This window comes from Leopardus geoffroyi, chromosome D4 (genome assembly GCF_018350155.1).
Source record: "Leopardus geoffroyi isolate Oge1 chromosome D4, O.geoffroyi_Oge1_pat1.0, whole genome shotgun sequence".
Taxonomy (NCBI): domain Eukaryota; kingdom Metazoa; phylum Chordata; class Mammalia; order Carnivora; family Felidae; genus Leopardus; species Leopardus geoffroyi.
The window spans coordinates 57,510,550-57,533,339 of record NC_059342.1 but is presented as its reverse complement, the minus strand read 5'-3'; the positions used below and the strand labels follow the sequence as shown (position 1 = coordinate 57,533,339).

The window sequence follows — 22,790 nt, the reverse complement described above, 5'->3', positions numbered from 1 at the left end:
TGAGCCATCAGCCCAGAGCCTGACGCGGGGCTCGAACTCACGGACCGCGAGATTGTGACCTGGCTGAAGTCGGACGCTTAACCAACTGCGCCACCCAGCCGCCCCGACTTTTTATTTTTTAAGAGAGAGTGTGAAAGTATGAACAGGGAAGGGATAGAGGAAGAGGGAGAGAGAGAATCTTAAGCAGGCTCCATTCTCAAGCAGAGCCGGATGTGGGGCTTGATCTCACAACCCTGGGATCAGGACCTGAGCCAAAATCAAGAGTCAGATGCTTAACCAACTGAGCCACCTAGGTGCCCAAGCAGAGTCTCTCTCAAAGTATTATGCTAAGAAGTGAATATAGTACTGACAGCACACAGTGGAGAACCCATCTCTTCATTGGGCACTAAGTCTATGGGCTTTGTTTGTAAGGAATACACTCCTTTAGCCTAGCTTAAAAGTGAAGGGGTGTTTACTTTTAGGACACCTGGGCAATTAACAAGCTGAATGGAGTGGGAATCACCGAGTAGTGGCTATCGTATGTTTGGGCATCTGCAGACTGTTGTTATTGGATTTCAGATCTCAGATCGCAGCATCACTGGGGACCTTGGAGAAAGGAGTACATGGGTCTTCCCACTCCTGCTCCTCCTGTCCCATAACTCAGATACTCTCTCTGACAGAGTTTCTGCTTCTTTTATTTATTCCTAATTTTTTCCCAGTTTGCTAACTTGCTTCCTCATCTTCTACTGTAAATTCTCTACTTCTTGTTTTTGCTTCCTTCACAACAGCTTCATATTTTCTCCCCTATCTCATGATCTCAGCTAAATGTTTAATTACTGAGCACTGAGCTATAGTGCTCAGTACTGCACTGAGTACTGAGCAATAGTGTGAGCACATGTGTTATAAAAATCAAATAGAATCGAAAGGTATACAACAGTGGTTCTCAGACAGAAGTGATTTTGCCCCTCAAGAGACATCTGGCAACATCCAGAGACATGTTTAGTCACAGCTGGGGAGCGAGTGCTATTGATATATAGTGGGTAGAGGCCAGGGATGCTGCTGAACATCCTACAACACACAGGCCAGCCATTCATCATACAGAATTTCTGTCCCCAAAAGTTAAAAGTGCTGAGGTTGAGGGGCACCTGGGTGGTTTAGTCAGTTGAGTGTCCAACTTTGGCTCAGGTTGTAATCTTGCAGTTTGTGAGTTCAGACCCTGCATCGGGCTCTCTGCTGTCAGTGCAGAGCCCACTTCAGATCCTCTGTCCCCCTCTCTCTCTGCCCCTCCCCTGCTCAAGTGCACATACACTCTCTCTTTCTCTCTCTCTCTGTCTCAAAAATAAAGAAACATTAAAGAAAAAAAAAAGTTCTGGGCGCCTGGGTGGCTCAGTCAGTTAAGTGTCCGACTTCGGCTCAGGTCATGATCTCATGGTTCCTGAGTTTGAGCCCCACATTGGGTGTATGAGAGTCTGGGTATATGGAAACCCTCTCCATTCCACAATCCCTGATGACTCCCAGTTATAGAGGACGAACTTTAAATGGGCTCCTCTGAGTTCCTGGCAGAGAGAATTTCCTGCAGACCAGTTTCTGGAGGACAGCCTCAGAGCCAAGAACAAGGACCTTCAGGAAGGCAGCAAGTCCCAGAAACAGCCGACTTCCCAGGAACAATCAGTGGCTTTGCTGAATCTCTCCAGCTCTCTGAAAAACTAATGGTGGGTTGAAATTCTCGGCCTTTGAGGCCAGGAGAATGCAGACAAACCAGAAGGCAGAGAGACCTGCTGGAGGAAACAAATGAATCTCTGACTGAATGAGAGCCTGGAGGAGATATGTGTGAAGGTCAAACACAAAAGATTTCCCTGAACTAGAAAATGTGATATCAGAACTAGAAATTTCCATACATAAATCAAAGGAGAGGATGGTTACTCCTAAACCCCAAAAGAGGTCCAGAAAATTAAACAGATGAAATATCTCAAAACATGTAACAAAAATATGGAAATGCAAATTATGTGGTGAAAGATGAGAGACTGAACCAGACCCAGGAGATTTAGCCTGCAAATTCTGTGCGTTCCAGGAGAAAAGGAACAGTAGAGAAGAGGTTATGATTAAATAATAGGTGAAATTTCCCTGAGCTGAAGAAAGACAGCCCTATACAGGTTAAAATTCCTGAACTCTAAGGATAAGGGAAATCTTACACATTTCCAAGCAGAAAGAAAGTTCTTTCTTCTTATGCAACCCTGGAAGTTAAAAGACAGCAAAACTGAATGTGAGTTAATGGAAGAAAAGGCCTTCAACCAGGGCCTAGCTAAAGGAGGAAAGAAAGATATTTGAAGATTTGCAAAAATTAGTCAGTATCTCATCTGAGAAATACTTTTAAGAAAAGACTCTAATGAAACAACAAATGAATTAGAACAGACTTCAAGATAGGGGAAGGTCAAGGGAAGAGGAAAGAAAACGGTGGAGTGCAACGAACCATGATCTATATATTTATATCTATATTTCTATATATGTATAGTACATCATATAAATGCTAAAACTCTTGAAACAGAAGGAACACGTACATTGTAAAGGAACTTCTAATAGGGACTGAACCATCTCAAGAAAACTCTGGAATCAGGTGGTGAGGGTAAGTCAAAGGTAAGTGTTCCAAGGATCTGGGGTGGTGGGGGGGAAGGAGGAGGAAAGGTAGTGAAAGTAGTCTAAAGACCATTTCTCATTGAGGTGGGGAGGAAGTAGAAGATAAGTAAAGTATGATGGAAATAGTTGTTCTGTTTTCACATACTAGAACAATCATGTGCATCTATTTCAGAGAACAAGGCAAAAGATGGTAACTATTAATAGAACGACAAACTCCAAATTAACAAGGAGAAAATGGGATGAATAGCCATTCATTCAATCCAACAAAGGTAAAGAAGGGTTCACAACAATGTTTACAAATTCAAAAACAAGTAAGATGGAAATAAATCAAATATATCACTCAGTATAGTAAATATGAGTGGACTGAATTCTTCCATTAAAAGACTCTAAGACTTTCTTATAAGTCAAAATCTGGTCAATGCTACTTAGAAGAAACATACTTCTTCTAAGCAAAGTGATCAAGGGGCACCTGGGTGGTTCAGTGGGTTAAGCACCCTACTTGGGCTCCGGTCATGATCCCACAGTTCGTGAGTTCAAGCCCCACATTAGGCTTTCTGTTGTCAGCGAGGAGCCTCCTTCAGATCCTCTGTCCCCCTCTCTTTCTGCCCCTCACATGCGCTCTTTCTCTCTCTCTCAAAAACAAATAAACATTAAAGAAAAAAAAAGGCAAAGTGATAAAGATTCAAATTAAAGATATGGGAAAGAGACACCAGGCAGATAAACAGAAAGCAGTGGTAACACTGGTATCCAACAAGGGGAATTTAAGTTACCAGCTGGAAGTGGTGTGAGGATTGCTTGCAAAGAGGTAGGAGGGAACTTTTAGGATGATGGGCATCTTCTGGATCTTGATTGTGGTGGTGGTTACCTGACTGAATACATTTGTCAAAACTCATAGGATTGTACACTTAATACTGATAAAATTTATTGCGTGTCAATTACAATACAGTAAAGCTGGTTTTAAAAAAGAACAAAATTATAGTATTTATAAAATTTAAATGCTTAATGAAAAAATAGTGTAATACTGGATGCCATCTCAATTGCCTTGTATCATATATGCCCCAAATGCTATAAAGATAGCAAGCTTGAGAGAGAGAGAGAGAGAGAGAGAGAGAGAAAGGGGAGTACTTATTTCAATAGATTACAAAAAGAACAAGAAACCAAAAATAAGCAGGAAATGTCAAAAGCTGACATGAATGAAATGGAGAACCAACAAAAATACTAAAGAGCGTACACTTTAAAAAGTTCTTTAAAAGGGCTAATAAAGGGGCGCTTGGGTGGCTCAGTCGGTTGAGCTTCCGACTTCAGCTCAGGTCACGATCTCGAGGTATGTGAGTTCGAGCCCCGAGTCAGGCTCTGTGCTGAGAGCTCGGAGCCTGGAGTTGGCTTCAGATTCTGTGTCTCCCTCTCTCTCTGCTCCTCCCCCATTCATGCTCTGTTTCTCTCTCTGTCAAAAATAATTAAACATTAAAAAATAAATAAAAGGGCTAATAAACCTCTTACAAGCATGCACACACACACAAAGAAAAAAGGAGTAAAAATAGACAATATTAGTTAGAAGAAAGAATTAAAGAATTATAAAAAGGTGCAACTTAAAATTCCTCATCAGGGCACCTGGGTGGCCCAATCAGTTGGGTGGCTGACTTCAGCTCAGGTCATGATCTTGCAGCTTGTGAGTACAAGCCCTGCGTAGGGCTCTGTGCTGACAGCTCAGAGCTTGGAGCCTGCTTCACATTCTAGGTCTCCTTCTCTCTCTCCCCCTCCCCCGCTCATGCTCTGTCTCTCTCAAAAATAAATAAACATTAAAAATAATAATAATAAATAAAATTCCTCATTAACTTGAAAATTTAGAGGTAATAGATACATTTTAGGAAAAATGTAAATTACTAAAATTGGCCCAAGAGAAAGAAGAAAGCTTGAATAGCTCAACTTATCTTAGAAAAGACTAGAATAAAAAGGTGATTGTAGACCTACTTTTAGAAAAGATTGCATTCAAATGACACCAGAACTAAGTTTTATCTATTCTTAAATAATGATAGCTTCCATGCCATTTAATTTAGTCAAAACTATAGGAAAAGAAGAAAAGCTCCCATATTTAATAGTTAGAGCCAGCTTAATTTAATATAGTTCCTTATAAAAATTCTATGTAAAAATGAAAAAGAGGAAAACTGCTGAAATATAATGAAGGCTTTTTACTAAGCAAACATTGTTCTCAAGGGTGAAATACTAAAACCACTTCCATTAAAATAAACATTTAGTGGGGGACCTGGGTGGCTCAGTTGGTTGAGTGTCTGACTTTGGCTCAGGTCATGATCTCACAGTTTGTGAGTTTGAGCCCTGCGTCAGGCTCTGTGCTGACAGCTCAGAGCCTGGAGCCTGCTTCAGATTCTGTGTCTCCCTCTCTCTCTGCCCCTCCCCTACTCACGCTCTGTCTCTCTCTCTCAAAAATAAATAAACATTAAAAAAAAAAACATTTAGACAGAGATGCCTGTTATTATTCTTATTATTTAACGTATCTTGGATGTTTTTACTAAATGCAGTAAGTCCTTAACCACATTTACATTTTTGTCAAGTAAAGTAACATATTCACAGATTCTGGGGATTAAAGTGTGAACATTTTGGAGAGGCCATTATTCTGCCTACCATGCTCTGTCTATAAATTAGAGCTTCCCAGAGCCAGTGGACTAAAGTAATGAAGTTGGGTACAACCTGGTTTTCAGGGTCTCAGAAGCCTTCCTTGACTTCTTGATGTGGGCTGGACTTCACCAAAATTTATACAGATGAGCCCCTTTCCACACAGTAAATTCCTCATTTGCTGTCCTCATCGCTGGGCTGCCTCCTGTTATCTACCTTTACAACCGAGTCCCTGTAACAAACAATGGAGAGGCCAGGAGAGAGCAAGAAATGGGCTTTGGTGTCTGTGCTCATATGATATAATGGTTATGGAAAAGCTGAAATGCACAGCACTGGCTTCTCAGCTCTTAAAAGGCCCCAGGCTCTCCTGACATTTGGGCAAGTGGAGGCACAGTACGAGTTTCAGGCGTCCTTTCTGATATCCAATCTTGAAAGGTAATGTGAATGTCAATATTGCAAAGACACATGTGGGGAAGAAGGATCCCTCTCTCACACCTTATTCACAAAAGAAGGCATCGGAAGGGAAAGCAGAACGTCATAAGGAGATGTGTAACCATCCCCACAAGAGCTAAGGAGGACAGAGACACAGGCCAAGACTGCTTAAGTTGTCTATGCCATTGTGGATGTGCAGTTTAGCTCACTCCAGGTGCATTTGGGGACCTTCTCTCTTGAAGCCTCTCCAAGGTCCCATTTAGGCAGCATATCCATTGGTTCTTTTTTTGAGCACATACTGGAAACTTGGTTTGGTATTTCACCTGGCCTCCAGGCCTTGCTCGCTTGTGTATTGGTTCTGAAAACGGGGATGTTATCTATAATTTATTGAATTCCTGCAGATGTTCCTGCAAAACGGATCTATGTACACACTGCCCCGCCCCCATACACCACAGATACAAGTTCCCTGACAGCCCCCACCCACCCATGCCACCAGCTGCTCTATGTGCTCCCACTCACTCTCTTAGGCCCCACAGGCCCCCAGGGAGCCACCAACACACACTGTCCTCTGTTATCTGGAGGAGGTCCTGATAGGGTGACTGGGGGAGGGGACAAGGTTGTTGGAAACTTTAGTTAAGCAAGGACGGTTAACAGCTGCAGGGACACCTTAGGAAACAGTGAGTCTTAAAAAAGAAATACTTCTATAATCTGTCCCCATCACCTTTTAAGACTTTTCTGAAAATGGCCTCTCATTCCCTGCCATGGAAAAAAATAACAGCTCTCACAGGCACCCTTCAGCCCACAGAATCCTCAGAGCTTCGGCCTCCCAGCAGCCCTTGACATAGATGCTCACCTCACACAGATACCCCCACATCCTGCAAAGACCCGGGGATGTATGTACACACGTGCACACTCACACACGGGCAATATGCCTGCCTCTCCTCAGGTGACAAATGTGTTTTTCTACCTCAGCGGGCCCTTTGTGTGGGTGGGCTGTGGGGTGCTATTGGGCAGAGCTCTCAACAGACCCATAGGGCCCATCACAGCACTCCTCCACACACTACTAGTCATACACTACGGCTGTTAGCGTGTGGTGAGGACCTCCTTCCCCTTCCTTTTTCCTCCCCACAGAGGTGGCAGTGTGTGAAGAGGTTCTGCGGGGGCAGATGTCATCCACTGCAAGTGGGTTTTTTCCCACCTACATACCTTGTCTTGTTCCAGCTTCTTCCCACCTGTGGAAGTAAGCCCTTTGGGGTCACATCCTGGTAAAAGAACATTAGGGAGCACCTTTGGACTACTGTTCAACAGCCCCTCCTCCCCCACTGGTCTCCCTCTCAGCTAGGCCCTTGGCACCCATGAGGGCCTCCCAGCCCCTGCTCTTCTCCCACGAATGCCCCCTTTTTCCTTGGGGCTGGGTGTAAAGGGACAATGTTGAGACTCTTCTTCAAAGGAAGACCTTTAGAAGGAAAGTAAGAGAAAAAAACTAAAACCAAAACAAGAAAATATCAAAACCTCAGGTTCAGAGTCCGTGCACTCAGGACCCAGCCGTGCTTTGTTTCCCTGCCTCCCTTCTGAGAGAAGCTGCCGCCCTTCTTCCCCGCCACACTACTCCTTTGTTCACCTGCTCCCTGACCCCCCACAAGGGAGTATATATGGTCCGTGCTGCAGGCTTTTCCCAAAGTGCACAAGCTGTGGGTTGTCCCTCATCCTCACCCCCAGCCCAGGCCTATCCCCAAGCTTCTGCCTCCTGGACTCAGCTTGCTGGATCCAGCTCAGATGTCCCAAGTCCAGCAGGGGGCAAGACGGATGGGGAAGGGGCTGATTGGCCAAACATGTAGTCAGAAGGGAACAAGGGTCCAGAAGGCCAGGGAGAGTTTGTGAAGAGGGAGTCTGGGGGAGTTTATAGAAGAGAAGCAATGTGGCCCCAGATCCTCTGCATCCTCCAAAGGGCTGCCACATTCTCAGGAAGGGCTTTGGAGTGAGAACCTTCCTATGTGTGAGATCCTCAGAAGCCCTGTAGGACTACAGCTGGAGGGGAGCTGAGTCTACCCTGAAAGCCCCCAAACTGATAAGGAAATGAGCCCCACCAAATCAAGGGCCTCTTTCTGGGAACCTACAACTGCTAGGAACCGCAGGATGAGGAGGAGCACGGGCTCCAAAGTAGGATACCCCAGTGTGATGGAGAGGATGGAGCTCCATTCTGGAGCAATGACTGGGGACATCCTCTGTGTTTAGTTGGCCACAAAAGAGCTCTGACAACACATAGATAAGCCCGTGCACAGAGCAGCCAAGAGAAGAGCATGGGGCAAATCAGGGTACATGATCAGCAGGATAGGCATTTAGAGCCCAGTACTGCCAAAATGGGTCTGGGATGCATGCAGGGGGAGCACAGGCAGGACACAGGGACAGGCCTGAGTAGTGAGCCCTGACACCTCCAGTCTCTACCCACATGTTCTGGACCTCAGTTTCCCAGGCTGTCCCTCTGGCAGAGGCTTAGGGATGCCATCTGCTTCACTGAACCCATCTGTCTGAGACTTGCTCACATCTTCCTCTTTTGTAACTGGAAGTCACAGGGTAAAGCACTAAGCTGTGCAGTCACCGAAGGAACACAGAGCCTAAGAGTGTGAAGGGACAGAGGGGAGAGTGTCAAGGGAAGCTTGGGGCCAGTGGAAGAAGGGGGAGAAGGGTGGGAGCAGAGGTGCTCAGGGCCATGGCTGAGGCCATCACCTATGCAGACCTGCGGTTTGTGAAGGCTCCCCTGAAGAAGAGCGTCTCCAGCCGGTCAGGACAGGGTAAGGGTGGAAGAAGCATCTCCTTGATTTTGCAACCTTATGCTCCCTCATGACTCTACCCCACCTCCACCTTTTCTCTCCTCTCCTGCCCCAGAGGATGATGACGATGAGGAACTCACCTACGAGAATGTACAAGTGCCCTCAGTCTCAGTCTCAGGTGGGCCCTTGAGCTTGGCCTCTTCTGGAGTAGGGGACAAAGCAGGTACGGAAAGCCCAGAGCCTGTCTGTTTGGCGGGGGGGGGGGGGGGGGGGGGGGGGGGGGGGGTGAGGAGAGCTGTGTCTCAAGCTGCAAGTCCACAGTATTCTTGGAGGGGGGGGGGAACAACACCCTTGGAAAAGGAGGGGGTGCTTAGGAAAGAGAAGACTGAACTCTGGATAAATGGGAGCCAGGGAAAAATAAAGCTCCCCGGGGGCAAGATGGAGACAAGGGATCCGGGGAGGGGTCAGGGCAGCCCTGTGGGGAGAGGAGTTCGAATAGGAAGTGGGGAGTAATGGGACAGAGAAGAGAGGGCAGGGGAGGGGGATGGACGCGCTTCCAGGAAGAGGATTTGGGGCAGGCCGATGAGGGGGGGGGGTGGTGGAGAAGGCTGCGGAAAACATAAAGGGAGACCCAGGAGGGAGAGGAGGGGATCCCCGGGGAGAGGTTATAGTAAGACCCAGGAGAGACACAAGAATCCTGGGGGAGAGGCAGAACTCCAGAGAATGCTAAGCGTGTCCCAGAGTACTCTAGCGTGTCGCTGAAGGCTTCTCGGCGCGGTGGAGAAGGAGAGGGTGGAAAGAAAGGAATTTCCCGGGGCTTCCCATCTTCAGACTGGAGTAGCCACCGGTCCGCAGGGCTCCAGGCGGAGCAGCCAACTGCGTCCTGGAGCTCCGTGGCGTCACCAGCTGCCGGGAGGCTTCTCACTGGTGAGTACGCCCTCCCCACTTGCGCGCCCCGCCCTCCCCGCGCCGCAGGGCTAGCGCTCGGGCACGCGGCGGGGCCTCCCGCAGGGCGGCCGCCCCCACATCACCCACCCGGCGCTGCCGCCCCGGGAGGTGATAGCGAAGTGAAGTGCTGGCGGGGTCCCAGCTGGGCTGGTGCCCTGCCCGGCGGTGTGCGGGTCTGGTACCGAGAGTTTGCCGGAACAGCCCTCCGGACTGCGCGGGCAGCCCCGAGACCCCCTTCCCCGTCCTTTTCACCCCCAATATCCACATATATCTTTCCCACAGGTTGACCTAGATCCTCCCGTCTCCCCCCGTTACGATGGTCCCCACTCCTATATCCCCGTCCTCTGTCTCCGTCTGAGATTTAGTTCCCATCTTACCAGGTAGCGCCCCTCAATCCTTACCAGCAGCAATCCCAGCCCTTATTCTGGAACATCTTCCCTCGCTACCTGCGGAAACCCACTACCCGACAAAACCCACCATGCCTGCACCACGTCCTCTGAGGGATGCCCTTTCCCATGAATACCACCCACCCAGCCAGCCCCTCAGGCTATAGACTTTCGTGGGGGTCTCTGCCCTTCATCCCACTGTCTCCCTAAGGCCGCGCAGCCTGCACGCTGTACCTCTTTCTTGGCCTGCTCCTCGCCTGCCTGCTGTTAGGGGTGGCCGCCATCTGCCTGGGAGTGCGCTGTGAGTATGGCCGTCCCCCCTTTCCCACTTACCCCAAGCTATTTTCTCCCCTACTGTCTCCAGCGGCTGCCCTTATCTGGGCAGGGCCCCCAGTCACCACCACCTCCTTAGCTTTTGGTCTGGTTTCCAGCCAGGTCTGTTTTAGAGTGCCGTGTCTTCCTAAATTGTCCTTACCTGATCCAGTACCTCCTTAAGCTTTAGGCAGTCAGATCCTATATTTCAGCCTGTTATGCAAAAATTTGCAAGAGCAGACAAAAGACTGATGCTGAAGTCTCAGGGCACCAGAGCATGGCTGAGCAAGATGTCCTCCAAATCTCATTATGGCTGAACAGTTCTGCAGGTATCTCAGCAGCTCCAGCAGATGAACAGTGTTCTGGAAGCCACTAACAGCAGCCTGAGGCAGCAGCTCCACCTAAAGATAACCCAGCTGGGGAAGAGGGAAGAGGATCTGCAGGGGTCCAAGAGGGAACTAGCCCTGAGTCAGGAAGCACTACAGGAGGAACAGAGGGTTCACCAGGCTACCCAAGAGCAGTTACAGGCCTGCCAGTCTGACAGGGAGAAGACCAAGGAGGCCTTGCAAAGTGAGGAGGTGCAGAGGAGGACCTTGGAGCAGAGGCTAAGCCGGATGAAGGATACAATGAAGCCCTTGTTCACATGCCCCTTATCAGGTATCTGCTCTGGGAGAGGAAAGATGGGAGGGTGTGCGTGAGGGACGGATTGAAATGAGGACACACTCGTGGCAGGGGCAGGATCTGTCTATCAGGGGCGGTATTAAGTTGTTGAGGAAAGGGGTCGTAAATCAGAGTGGTGGCTGACACAAGCTGTGCAGCCTTGGCTAACAGGAGGATCAAGTTGCATACTGGATTTAGGGCGACTCACCCAGCTCTAAGGCAGATCCTCCAGGAGAGGAGGGTGGCAGCCAGCAATGCAGATCTCACTGTCCAAAGCACCAAACTCAGGTCTCATGTGGTTTGATATCAGAGTCAAAGATCTGGGAACCCCCTGAATTTGGATGTGAAACTGGTTGTTTGCACATTTTTCTAAAGAGAGGGTCTATAGCTTTATTTCTCACTACATCTGAGATTCCTCAAAGGTTAAGAATTAGTGATTGATGAGGGGCGGTGGGGCAAAGTAGCTGAAGCTCTCAAGTGTGGGTGGCACTCACAATGAGGTGGGGGTGGGTAATGTGGGGTAGGGAACTGGGGTGGAGCGTTCATCTATTTTGAAGGCAGGAGCCCAGGCAGTGTGTGGGGGTGAGGGAGGGGGCCACATAAAAGGAGAGAGGCGGTGCAAAAAGCAGGCTGAGATTAGAGGTGCCAGGGCCAAGGCAACTGGAATGTTCACGGACTGGTGACCTATGGTCCAGGTTAGGCTCTGTCTAGTTAAGGTGGCATCTGGATAACTCCAAGGCTTACGATAGTAAGATTATGTGCAGACACACCCAGTCCTCATTTCTTTAGCCTTCTTATTCTCTGTGACTCTCAGTTCTGTACAGTGCTGTCACCCATTCCCTCAGCTACACCCTAGGTCCCAGCATCCTAAACTGCTCTTCCACTAAAAGGCTGGTTTCCGATCTCAACTCCAAGATCTGTTTTTTGTTTGTTGTTTGTTTGTTTTAAAGTTTATTTATTTATTTTGAGAGAGAGAGAGAGAGAGTTCGAGCAGGGGAGGGGCAGAGAGAGAGAGAGGGAGACAGAGAATCTCAAGCAGGCTCTGCACTGTCAGCACAGAGCCCGATGTGGGACTCAATCTCACGAATTGTGAGATCATGAGCTGAGCTGAAGTCGATAGACTCTTAACTGACTGAGCCACCCAGGTGTCTCTTTATGTATGTATGTATGCATGTATTACTGATGTAATCGCTACCCCCTATGCGTGGCTTGCACTCACGACCCTGAGAGCAAAAGTTGCATGCTCTTCCAACTGAGCCCGCCAGGCCCAGGCGCTCCTTCAGACCTCCACTCTGACCACACCCACCTCCTCCAAGCTTTCCCTACACGTCTTTAACCTCATTGAGGCCTCTAACCCACTATCTCTCCTGTTTCCTTTGCATCAGCTGGCACTTCTCTATCCATCACTTGAACCACTCGCTCCTTTGTTCCTTTACACCTTCTGGTGCACCAGAGTTGATCACCTGATGAACTCAAGTGCCCACCTGGCGCATGCCTGCACCCACGTGTGCCATATTGTGCAGTCATTCTGCTTGGTGCCACCAGAACTCTAGTCTCCATCCCAGCCGGTCCCTCAATGCTGCCTGGCAGCTGTGCAGTGGTGGCTTGCCCTCCACGATAGCTCCTTACCCCACCACCTTCTCTGTCACTTTCAGCAGAAAGTGCCCGAGAGTCAAGTGCCCGACTCCGGCGGAGGAACTCCCTCCATTTTCCACCCCTGCATCTATACTTTCGTTCACATTTTTGCCCACCCCCATCTTCTGCAACGATAACTGTGGCAGCTTGCTGCACTGTTTTTCCTAAACATCCCTCTACACCTCCCTCCCCCATCCACGTTTCATGTTGCAGCCGGGGTGATCCTTTAAAAACAAAAATCTGCTCATGCCATTCCAGTTAATTAATTACATCAAAAGTTATGCAATAAATACTATATGTCCAGTGCTGTGACCAAGCACTTGGGATACAGCCAGTGAACAAAACTCCTCTATGTAAAACCCCGTGTTGACTTATTCTTCCTTGTAATATAAAAGTCCTTCACCTGGTTACCAAGGTCTCTGCCTACTTTTCAGCATGACCCTTATCCTCTCAGCCTCTTCCATGGTGGCCACACTGACTTTTTACTCCTTTTAGTTGCCATGGGACAGAAACGCAAGAGAGTAGCTAGGTGGGGACATGAGAAAATGTAGACAGAAGAGAGAGAGCGAGTGGGGAAGGAATGATCTTTGAGTGATGGAGGTAGGACTCATGGAACAAAGCTGTTGAAGAAAGAGGGATGTTTATTTCTTATGATCAGGAACAGAGGAACAGGGAAGAGACAAATTTTGGGGTGGAAGAGAAGGAAATGGAGAGAGTTCACATCAAGTGTCTGACAATTTCAGCAGAACAGGAACGAAGGTTATTACTTGTGGAAGAGTGGGGAGGAAAGGGGAGGTGGCTAGCAGCCTGAGGGGTATGGAAAAGTTTTGAATATGCAGTGAGGAATGCTTAAGGACCTATTGAGATGAATTAGAGCCTACTGAACACTTATGGGGGGCCCAGGTGAGGTTAGCAAAGGTGTAGGGGGGAGACTGCAATCATTCAGAAATCGGTAGTAGTACCATGAGCCCTATGAAAATAAAGCTCCCAGCCTGTTAAGGAGTGATGTTGTTGAATACCAAAGGCTTTTCCTAAATGTGTGTAGGAATGGAATTACTAGGGGAGGCCGAAGAAAGAAAGATCGCAAAGATCAAGTGTTAGAAGTCAGTAAAGGTTCCGAGATTAGACTGAGGGGGACACTGTGAGCAACCAGATCACAGAGTCCTCACTTTCATCCCAAATGGGGAGATCTCCCTCTTGGGTTTGGGCTGTGCTGTCACATTCTTTCTGGTTTTTAGATACCTGCTGTCCCTCAGGATGGATACTGAGTGAGAAGAGTTGCTTTTACATCTCACTTACTGAAAGAACTTGGGATGAGAGCCAAAACCACTGTAAATCTCTGTCCTCTGACCTGGCCACCTTCAATGACATTTATTACTCAGTAAGCATACCCTCATTCACAGACCGTAGTGGGTAGAGGGATCTATGCCGTCAGTTAGGAATGGCAGTGCACACGTGGCACACGTCCTTTTTCCGTGCAGCTTCTCAGCACAGTGCTTGAGGTGGCCCCTACCAACTGACTGGAGGTGGCATGAGAGTTGAAGCTTATGAACCATCTTTACTTTAACCTGTTTCTCATCTCAGCTTTCTGCTCAGCTCTCAGTGCTGCTTAGTAGCTTCTTTGACTCTCATGGAATTCCAGGCAGAGAGGTCCCAAACTGGTGGGCTGGATTGAAGGGACTGGCTCCTTGTGAACAGAGCAGCTCATGGAATGACTCCCCTTCAAAGGCTGGCAGAAATTCTTACCCAGCTGGGAGGTGAACTGAAGGGTGAGCCTCCATCTGCATGGTGGCTTGAAGGCTGCAGGGATAGGTCACTGATGAGCTGATGTCATGCACCAGTCAGACACAGTCCTCTTGGTCAAAGTTCATAGGGCTCCCTGTAGTGTTCATTTTCTTCCACTGGCCCATTCCCTCCCCTACCCCCCTTGCCCCCCCCCCCCCCCCCCCACATATTGGAATATTTCTCATCATTTTCCACATACCTCTCATCTCTCTGAATCTCCCCTCAGGGTAATTATCTCAACAATGCGAGGAAGATGTTGACAGAAGTTAATCCTCCTGGTTCATTTTGGGCTATCTCCAGCTATTTTAAGATGTGGCAGCAGGCTAATAGTAAAAAATCCTCTGGGTAAGTCTGTTAGGATTCCTGGGCATGTCCAACTCCATAATTCCTTCATAAAGACATGGTATTGAGATTCCTCTCCAGTTTCTGCTCCCAAAACTCTTTCATAAGTCAATATTGTAATTGCCTATTTGTGCATTTTCTTTACTTAATAACTTCTTAGGACAGTCTTATTCTCTGTCCTCTCGCCAGTACCTAGCAGTCCCTGGCACTTTTTTTTTTTTTTCAAGTTACTAGGTGGGGACCTTTTTTTTTTTTTTTTTAAGTTTACTATTTGTGAAAAAGAGAGAGAGAGAGAGAACCCCAAGTAGGTTCTGCACTGTCAGCACAGAGCTAGATGTGGGGCTTTGAACCCACAAACCATGAGACCATAACCTGGGCTGAAGTTGGATCTTAACCGACTGAGCCACCCAGGCGCCCTTAAGTTACTGGGTTGGGACCTATGTCGTCTTTCTCTCAGAGGAAGAAGGTGAGGCTTTAGCTAGGGCTTCACAGCTGATGAACCCTGGCATCTAACTTCCCATCCCTTGACAAGGCTACTGAAACTGAGGTGGCACTTTCTCCGTCAGGACTACTTGGCACTAGAGTTGCCCCAGGAAGTAAGGGAGCAGTGGGATAACTTTGAAGATCAACTCCAGGGACCCTGAAACAGGGTAGTCATCATCCATGTTCCCTAACTGGGGTTTCCATCTTTAACATCTTGGGTGATTCTTCCCTCCCCTGGCCCTAAAGCCTCTTCGGGTTGGAAAAGACATCTGTCCGTGAACCATGCCCAGACGTGGCCTTAGGCAGGCAGGGCAAGCTAGGACTTCATTGTATTTAATGCAGGGCAAGGGGAGAGAAGGGAGTGGGGGTGGGGGTGCGGTGAAATGGGGGGGTGGGGTGGGAGGGGCAGAATTTTATCCCAGTTCTACTTCACCAATCTTTAGGTCTTATGGTCGAAGCTCAAGATGTTACAAGGTACAAGCCAGTTGGCCAAAGTCGCAGCAGGAGGACTGCACTTCTCATCTTCCCTGCATCTGTGAGATGGCAGCTTTCGGGAATCCAGATAAAGACTACTCTTTGCCCTGAGTTGGGTAAGCACGAGGGATGGGACTGAGGCACGAGAGTTGGGGAGGGAGGAGGGAGAGGATCTCAGAGCAGGGGCTCAGAAGTCAGGGGAAAAACTTATTCCTGAGAGTGACAGTCACCTCCACAGACTTCAGGGCCTTGGTCTGCTTATGTAAGGGGGGGTTGGGCAGGGAAGGCCTGGAACTGGAGGGAGGCTTCTTGGCTGTCTGAGAAGATGGGATGAGCTGGATGAGCATTCTTAATAACAGTGAATGTGGAGCTCACTGATGCTTTACTCTTACAGGTACACGTGCCAACAAGAGCCTGTGCCCCTCACCTGTAACTGCAGCCTGCAGGCCCTAAGATCATCTCCCTCCAGTGTTCTTTCACTCTTCTGTGGGCAGTGCCCAGGCAAGGGCTGATCCATGCCCAACACTTCTAGCCAGCCTGCCGCCTGCTTGAAATCCTGTCCCAGAAACTGGACTGTTCCTGGGAAAGTGGGTGAAGAAGTCTCTAGAAGAGATTTTGGCCTCCCCAAGAACTTCCCATAGTGGAATTGGGGGTGGGGTGGAGGAGGGCGCATGGGCTGAGTGGATAGGGGCAGCCCGGAGCCAGCCAGGCAGTTTTATTGAAATATTTTTAAATAATTTGCACGTGTTAGTCTCATGTGTCAGCAATGCTTTGTCTGGTTCAGTGATTGCCCACGGGAGAGCAAGCCCAGGGGCTAGATAGGAAATGTTCTGTCCCTTGAGTCCATGCTGAGGTTCCCCTACACGGGGAGAAGAGCCGGTCAGCCCATCTGGGGCTGGCACTGTCCAATATGTGTGCTCTGTCCTCACAGGGCATCCTGAAGGCCAAGGTTGGAGGCCAGAGACCACAGGCTCTACTGCTAAGAGCGTGCCCCAGGCAGCTGCAGGCCGGGTGTGGGAGGCTTGGCATGGTGCCCTCGGTGGCAGAGGAGACTGCCCGCCTCACAGTTCAGGTTGCGGTAGCGGGCAACAGCTGGTGTGGGGCGGGGGCACATGGACAGGAAGCCAAAGCTGAAAGGGCCAAGACAGCAGCCAGGGCAGGGCAGCCCCTCATCAGACTCCCGGGGAGCTGAGGGGGGCGGCGAGGGTTCTGTCCGCTCCAGGGCTGCTGCCCGGGGCAGGCTATGCTGGGCCCGGTTCCAGGGCTCCCCAGCCCAGCCTTGTGGGGAGTTCACCACCACAGCTGGGGGGTTGTTGTTAAGGGTAGGTCCTGATCTAGGGGACCAGGGCTGGGAGGCTGAGGAACAAGTGCTGATGAAGTTGTCTGTGGCCACGGCCAGGGGCAGCTGGGGAGCTGGTCCTGGGGGTTCTGGCTCAGGGCTACTGCCCTCACACTCCATTCTTTCTTCAGCCGAGGGGCCCACAGTGGGGGGGCCAGGACCTGGCAGTGCTGTCTCCATACGTCGGGGAAGTTCAGGGGATGATGGTAGCGAGCGGCAGCGACGGGCAGGTGTCCCAGGCTGGACCAGGGTCTCTGGAGTGGTCACCAAGGGCAGTTGGGTGGAGGGCAGTGGCGATGGTGGTACAAGGGGCAGGGGGGCGACTGGCTTGCTGGGTGTGTCCAACAGCTTGATCTTGCCTCCCCTGAGGTCTTCCCGGAGTGAAAAGGGGTTGACTCGAGTCAGATTGTCCCCCCAGTTGGGGGGTGATTCCGGTGACGGGGGCAGGAAGAGGTCTGACCGGCTTCGGGAAAGCCGGGGGTCTGGCCTAGGAAGTGTGGCAGACGGACCCCCTCTTGAAACAGACCCTGTAGACAGAGAAGTGTGTGGTTACTGTTCTTAGCATTGATCATAGTTCCTTGAGGCCTCATTATTCACCAGGAGGCTGGTGGGACTAGAGCTTACAAAAGGGAGTTCCACTGGGTACTTTGGAAAGGGGGAGATGTCACCTCTAGCCCTCCTTTACCTCTTCTTTCCTCCTTCTCCTTCCTTGGCTCTAGAATTTGAAAATATCTTTTTTTGAGATGTCCTTTCACCACCACCCACCCACAGCCTTCTCAGCTAATAAATACACTTAGTCTTCCCCAGACAATTCCCTCAGTCCTAGGGAAGAGACACAAAAGGATTTATGTTGGGTCAAGGTCATGCTCACTTACTCTGATTGTGTGTCAGGGGAGCCCTGGTGAGGGGGGATGGCTCAGGCAGCTGCTCAAGGATCCATTCCAGGTGCTGGGTGATTTCGGTGAAGGGAGCACGAGTGCTGGGTTCCATCTGATGGGGAGAGAAAGGGGCAGCTTCATTCATTGCTCCAGAAGAGGGTCCCTAAGTTTTCCTCTCACCACCTGGGACAGGAAAGCCTTGCCAGCTGATGGATGTGGGTGGTAGGCAAGGAAAGGGAGTGAGGATCTTACACTGCAGCAGTGGATGGCCAGGAGCAGGAAGGGCAGTGGGCAGTCATCCCCTACCAGGGTCTGGAAAGCAGGCACATCCAGGCCAAAGTCCTGTGGGTACAGAGAAGAGGGGCCTTCAAGTCAGCCTTCCTTGGGTTCTCCTTCTGCCCCCCAGTCAGGACCTCAACCTCCAGAGAACCAGTCTAGAGCTCCTCCTTTTCAAACCTGGAGACATCATTCACCTCAGTACGGGGTAGGTAATCTGGGTCGGCAGGTACTCGTGCAATGAGCTCACAGAGGACAATCCCAAAGGCAAAGACATCAGCCTGGGGGGGAGGAGAGAATGTCAGTGGAAGGAACTGACAGTTTTCATGTCAGAATTTTGTCAGAATATGTCAGAATTTGGGGGGAAGTCTTGATAGTTTCATGTGTTGGAGGGGTGCCTATGAAGGGGAAGGGAGATCTTGGGGGTCTCCTAAATATTCAGTAGGGCTGTTAAGGAAATTGGGATGGGACCTTATAAAAGTATCTCAAAGGTCTCTGGAAGGCCTTGGGTATCTGAAGGATTGATGTCTTACCTTCTCATCATACAGCTCACCCCGCAACACCTCTGGAGCCATCCAGTATGGGGAACCTACCACAGCCAATGGCTCCTTTCTTGCCCCTTCCCTGCAGGGGTAGGGGCAGAGTGGTCAGAAACAGCTCACTCAGATAACCCCCCTAAACAAAAGGGGATGAGGTCAGCCCCCTCCCCACTACAAGGGAAATGTCTCTGGAGGCTTCATTTAGATAGGGGCCTTCTAGAAAGTTTAGGGAGCACAGGGGCATTCACCTCACCTATACACAGGAATCTTTTCAGCCAGCCCGAAGTCACCCACAACAGCCGTGAAGCCTTGGTCTTCCCGTCGGATCAGACAGTTCTGACACACACATAGCATCCCCACACACCCATCACCTTCTGTTCTCTTATCTCCCAATATACACCCCAAAGCCCTGTCACTCCAGAAGAACCCCAACCCTCTCTGATCTACCAGTTCTCTAATGCACCACAATCTTGCAATTTCATCTATCACTGCAAACATAGGCTGGTACCCAGCCCCTTAGAGCTCCCCTTCACCCCAGTCCCCCGTTCTCCAATGCTTTGCTACCCCAACATCCTAATATGTCTACTATCCACATTCCAACATCCATGGGTCAGTTACAGTGTAATAGTTTCAAATCCCCTTTCATGCCTCCATCCACCTGGCCAGCCTACCTTGGATGTTAGGTCTCGGTGGAATACACCTTTGGCATGCAGGTACCGCAGGCCGCGGGCAATGTCCAGAGCCAGGTGGAGCCTGACAGGCCAGGACAGGGGTTCCGGAGAGCTGAGCAGCTGTTCAAGGGTTCCCCCATTCATATACTGGGGCATAATGGGAGCAGAAGGGGAATGAATGTCAAGGTTTCTGCCTGTACTGTAGGTCTCCTACTTATAAGCCAGGGGACACTTAGGAGGATCGCAAAGGTCAGAAGGGTGAGTCTGTGTGCTAGGATCTCCCGCTCATATTCTAGAGCTGTCCTGTCCAAGACCTGTGCAACTATTTAAATTTAAATTAAGTTTAAATAAAATTAAACATTCAGTTCTCCAGTCACACTAGTCATATTTCTACTGCTACCTACCCACATGTACCTACAGAACATTTTCATCACTACAAAAAGTTCTATTGGACAACATTGTTATAGAGCATATAGGGAATGTGACCAACTGAGGCCTTTTATTTGTGGCTAGCCCAAAGGGAAGTTCAGGAAGCCTCCCATGGGAGGAGGTCCTGCTGCCTCTCATTATTCCTCTGTAGATGCATCGGGCGCTGACTCTCTCTCCCCATGGTGATGGTGGGGGGTCCCCTCCTTCCTGGCCCATCCTCACCTCTGTAAGAGCGTGCAGCTGCCCCTGGTGCACACAGACCCCCATGAACCTGGAAGAGGATGGGGAAGATAGGAGGGTAGGCTGTAAGAACCCAGGCCCCTCTACAGTTCCCACTTTTCCCGCGGGATCTTTCCTCTTCTCCCAGCAAGCTTCTCAGCAAGCGGCTGAGGCCGCTCACCTTAGGATGTTCGGGTGTCGGAGCCGGTTCATCAGCTGCACCTCCCGTAGCGTGTTTCCCCGGTTACTGGGGAGTCTGTTCATTTTCAGCACCATGACTTGCCCTGACTGTCGGTGCCGAACCTGGGGGCGGCATGGGCCGGCGAGTCCCGCGCAGATTCGCCAGGTCGCGAGTGTAGTCCGGGTCTGGGGCCCCTAGTTCCAGCCTCCCGTCTAAGGCTCGGTCCCGCCCCTCTGCCCTCTCTGCTGATCCTACCTTGTAGACCTCAGAGAAGAAGCCGGCCCCGATCTTCTCGGCGCAGTGGAAATCATCCACGCGCGCCAGGCTGGACACAGCGCTGCGGAGAGCCCGGTAGGAGGAGGGGCGGCCCCGGCCCGGGCCTCCACCCGTGCCCCCCGGCCCCGGGGGCCCCTCCCCCGGCGCCTCACCGGGCCCTGGCCCAGGGCCCCGCAGTGGGGGCCGTTCCCCGGCCATGGCCGGGCCCCCAGCCCCGGCCTGCCTCACATGGCAGGGTCCCCGGGGCCCGGGCAGGCCGCGCTTGCCATGGGCGCGCGCCCAGCCCGATTCGGGACGCCGGGGCTCCCGCTCCCGCCCGGGAGAATGGAAGATCAGCGGAAGATCCTGGGCCCGCCCCCGCCGCGCCGGCTTGCAGGGCCCGGGTAAACGCCGCTCCGCTTCTTTCGGCGCAGGGCCTGGGCCTGGGCCTGGGCCGGGCGGTGGCAGTGGCTCTCCCGGGCGCCGGCGGGCAAGCGGGCGGACTCCCCGCAGGCGGAGGCGGGCTGGCTGGCGGGCGGGCGGCGGCTGCTCCGCTTCGCCGCTGGGGCTCAGGCTCCGCGGCCTGCCAGGGGCGGGGCTGAACCGGGCCTCCGCTTAACTCCTTCCAGCCCGGCCCACCGGCAGCGGCCACGCCCCCTCAGGTACGCAACCCCTAACCCGTGGCAGCGACACCCTGGGCGAGAGGGTCTGGGACGTCGGGGCCAAATAAGTTCAGGCCCGAGCTAAATAACTGAAGGGAATTATGGGCTGATTGTGCGTCCGCGCAGCTCAAATACCTTTTAGCTGCCCTGGGTGTCCTTTCTCTCCTCCCACCCTCAGTCCACTGTCTACAGAGAGCCGAGCTCAGGAAGCCGCCGGATTCCTGGGCTCCGTGGGCCAGCAGGGCAGAAAAGTAGACACTTCAGGTCTAGCCACAATCGGAGGTAGCCAAGCAACCTGCCTACCTTTCCGGCCCGCGCTCTGTTCCAGCCTGCCCATTTCCCAGGTCTCGACCCTTACACCCCTGGATTCCCTGACACTTTCTCCCTTCTCCGGCGGTTGTATCGTGAGCCTGTGGCCAGCCCGTCCCTGATGTGGCCCACACCTCCTTACTCCATCCCGCCTCCCTCGAATAAAGTTCAGAGGAAGAGAGGAGTATCCGTCCAGTGACTACCCAGCCTCAACCTCCTACTCTTTCCTCCAAATGACCCTATCTCTCTGCAGAGAAGCCTCCACCTGCCCGGAAGCCCCTCCTTCCGCGAGATCCCACCCCTCGGCAAAACCCCGCCCCTCCAGGAGCCCTTTCCTTCGGAGACCCCTCACTTCCTCAGTGAGACGCCCCCTTCAGAGGGACCTTTCCCCAGTATGATACTGCCACCATCAGTGTGTATCAGAACCCCTCAGTGAGACACCCCTCCTCTGTGTGTTCCTTCCACACAATGAGACCCCACCTCTCAGAGTGACTACACCGGTCATTGTGACCCCCTCCTCTCAACGTGACTCCTCCCCTCAATGTGGCCCAGCCCTTATCAGTGTGACCCCTCTCTGGAGGTTCTGCCCTCCACCTTGTAGGAATCCGGTCTGCCCCCTCAGGCTGGAGGAGGAGCTGCAGTCTGCCTCTTTTAAGTCGGCGTTGAGCCCTGAATGCGCACGCACTGTGCACTCACCGAACCCAACGCTTCCGGTTCTCTGCTGGCTCCTCCCCCCGGGGGTCGGCGAAATAGCCAATTATCGCCAGGGATGAGTGACGACGCTCCATCCGGAGGACACCTCCCAGGCGAGCATTTGCGGGCAGCTGTGAGCAGCTTGCCACCTAGCGGCGGAATGGAGGGTGGCGGGAATGAAGCCTGCAGGTCTCGGGAGCGAGAGGGCTTGAAGAAGGCAGAGTTCTTTAAAAAAATTCTCAAGTATTGCATTTCTGTTTCTGTGGTAAGATGAAAAGGAAATTAAGGCAAGCACATTCTGCGTCCGTGTGCGTGCTCGCCTTCTAACAGAGTCCCGTCCGGTGTTTATGAGAGTTGGAGCCAAGTTCTATTTAATTGTCCAGGGCTAATGAGAAGAGAAAAAACAGTCTTAGATTATAAACGTTGCCTTAGGGTGGAGAGAAGACCGCATGCTGTCCCGGTGCAGCGTACAGCGGAAGATTTCGCACAGGTTTGGAGACAGAATGGAAGAGATTCACAGCCCTTCCAGAGCCAGTGAAGATAGGCCAATCTTGAGAACAACCTATGCCTGGGCCTTGTGCATCATGTAATTCTTCCAGAGGCAATTTGATCTCAGCAAAACAAACTCATTCATCACGTTAATGTTCATTTAACACCCACAACTATTTAATTTGTAAATGTGCTTCCTATAGTTGTATGAGATCTGTAAACACTAGGAATTTATGCATTTTGTTAAAATATTATTATAATAGATAATGTAATTGACATATATCTGACCTTTTATCCAAGTTTGAGAGTTACCATTGTTGGCGATAGTAATTCCAAGCAGAGGAGCCAGGATCCTGTTTTAGAAAGATCACTGTGGTG

General features: G+C 50.8%; 2 protein-coding genes across 3 annotated transcripts; one reads left to right on the top strand and one right to left on the bottom strand.

Moving 5' to 3' along the window:
- Nucleotides 1-8,357: 8,357 nt before the first annotated feature.
- On the top strand, nucleotides 8,358-16,215 carry CD72 (CD72 molecule). 2 transcript variants are annotated; one of them, XM_045470042.1, is made up of 9 exons: nucleotides 8,358-8,468; nucleotides 8,563-8,670; nucleotides 9,279-9,374; nucleotides 9,993-10,082; nucleotides 10,415-10,750; nucleotides 13,627-13,769; nucleotides 14,400-14,518; nucleotides 15,442-15,588; nucleotides 15,867-16,215. In XM_045470042.1, the coding sequence occupies exons 1-8, from the start codon at nucleotides 8,387-8,389 to the stop codon at nucleotides 15,581-15,583; spliced, it is 1,116 nt and encodes a 371-aa protein (XP_045325998.1). In that variant the 5' UTR covers nucleotides 8,358-8,386; the 3' UTR covers nucleotides 15,584-15,588; nucleotides 15,867-16,215. The 2 variants fall into 2 exon arrangements, with proteins under 2 accessions (XP_045325998.1, XP_045325999.1); XM_045470043.1 differs by lacking the exon at nucleotides 9,993-10,082.
- TESK1 (testis associated actin remodelling kinase 1) lies at nucleotides 16,158-21,497 on the bottom strand. Its single transcript, XM_045470041.1, has 10 exons — nucleotides 20,260-21,497; nucleotides 20,005-20,126; nucleotides 19,827-19,875; nucleotides 19,176-19,322; nucleotides 18,758-18,840; nucleotides 18,499-18,589; nucleotides 18,163-18,246; nucleotides 17,942-18,031; nucleotides 17,687-17,801; nucleotides 16,158-17,338 (listed from the first exon to the last, which is right to left on the bottom strand). The coding sequence occupies exons 1-10, from the start codon at nucleotides 20,476-20,478 to the stop codon at nucleotides 16,452-16,454; spliced, it is 1,887 nt and encodes a 628-aa protein (XP_045325997.1). The 5' UTR covers nucleotides 20,479-21,497; the 3' UTR covers nucleotides 16,158-16,451.
- Between the last annotated feature and the right edge of the window lie 1,293 nt (nucleotides 21,498-22,790).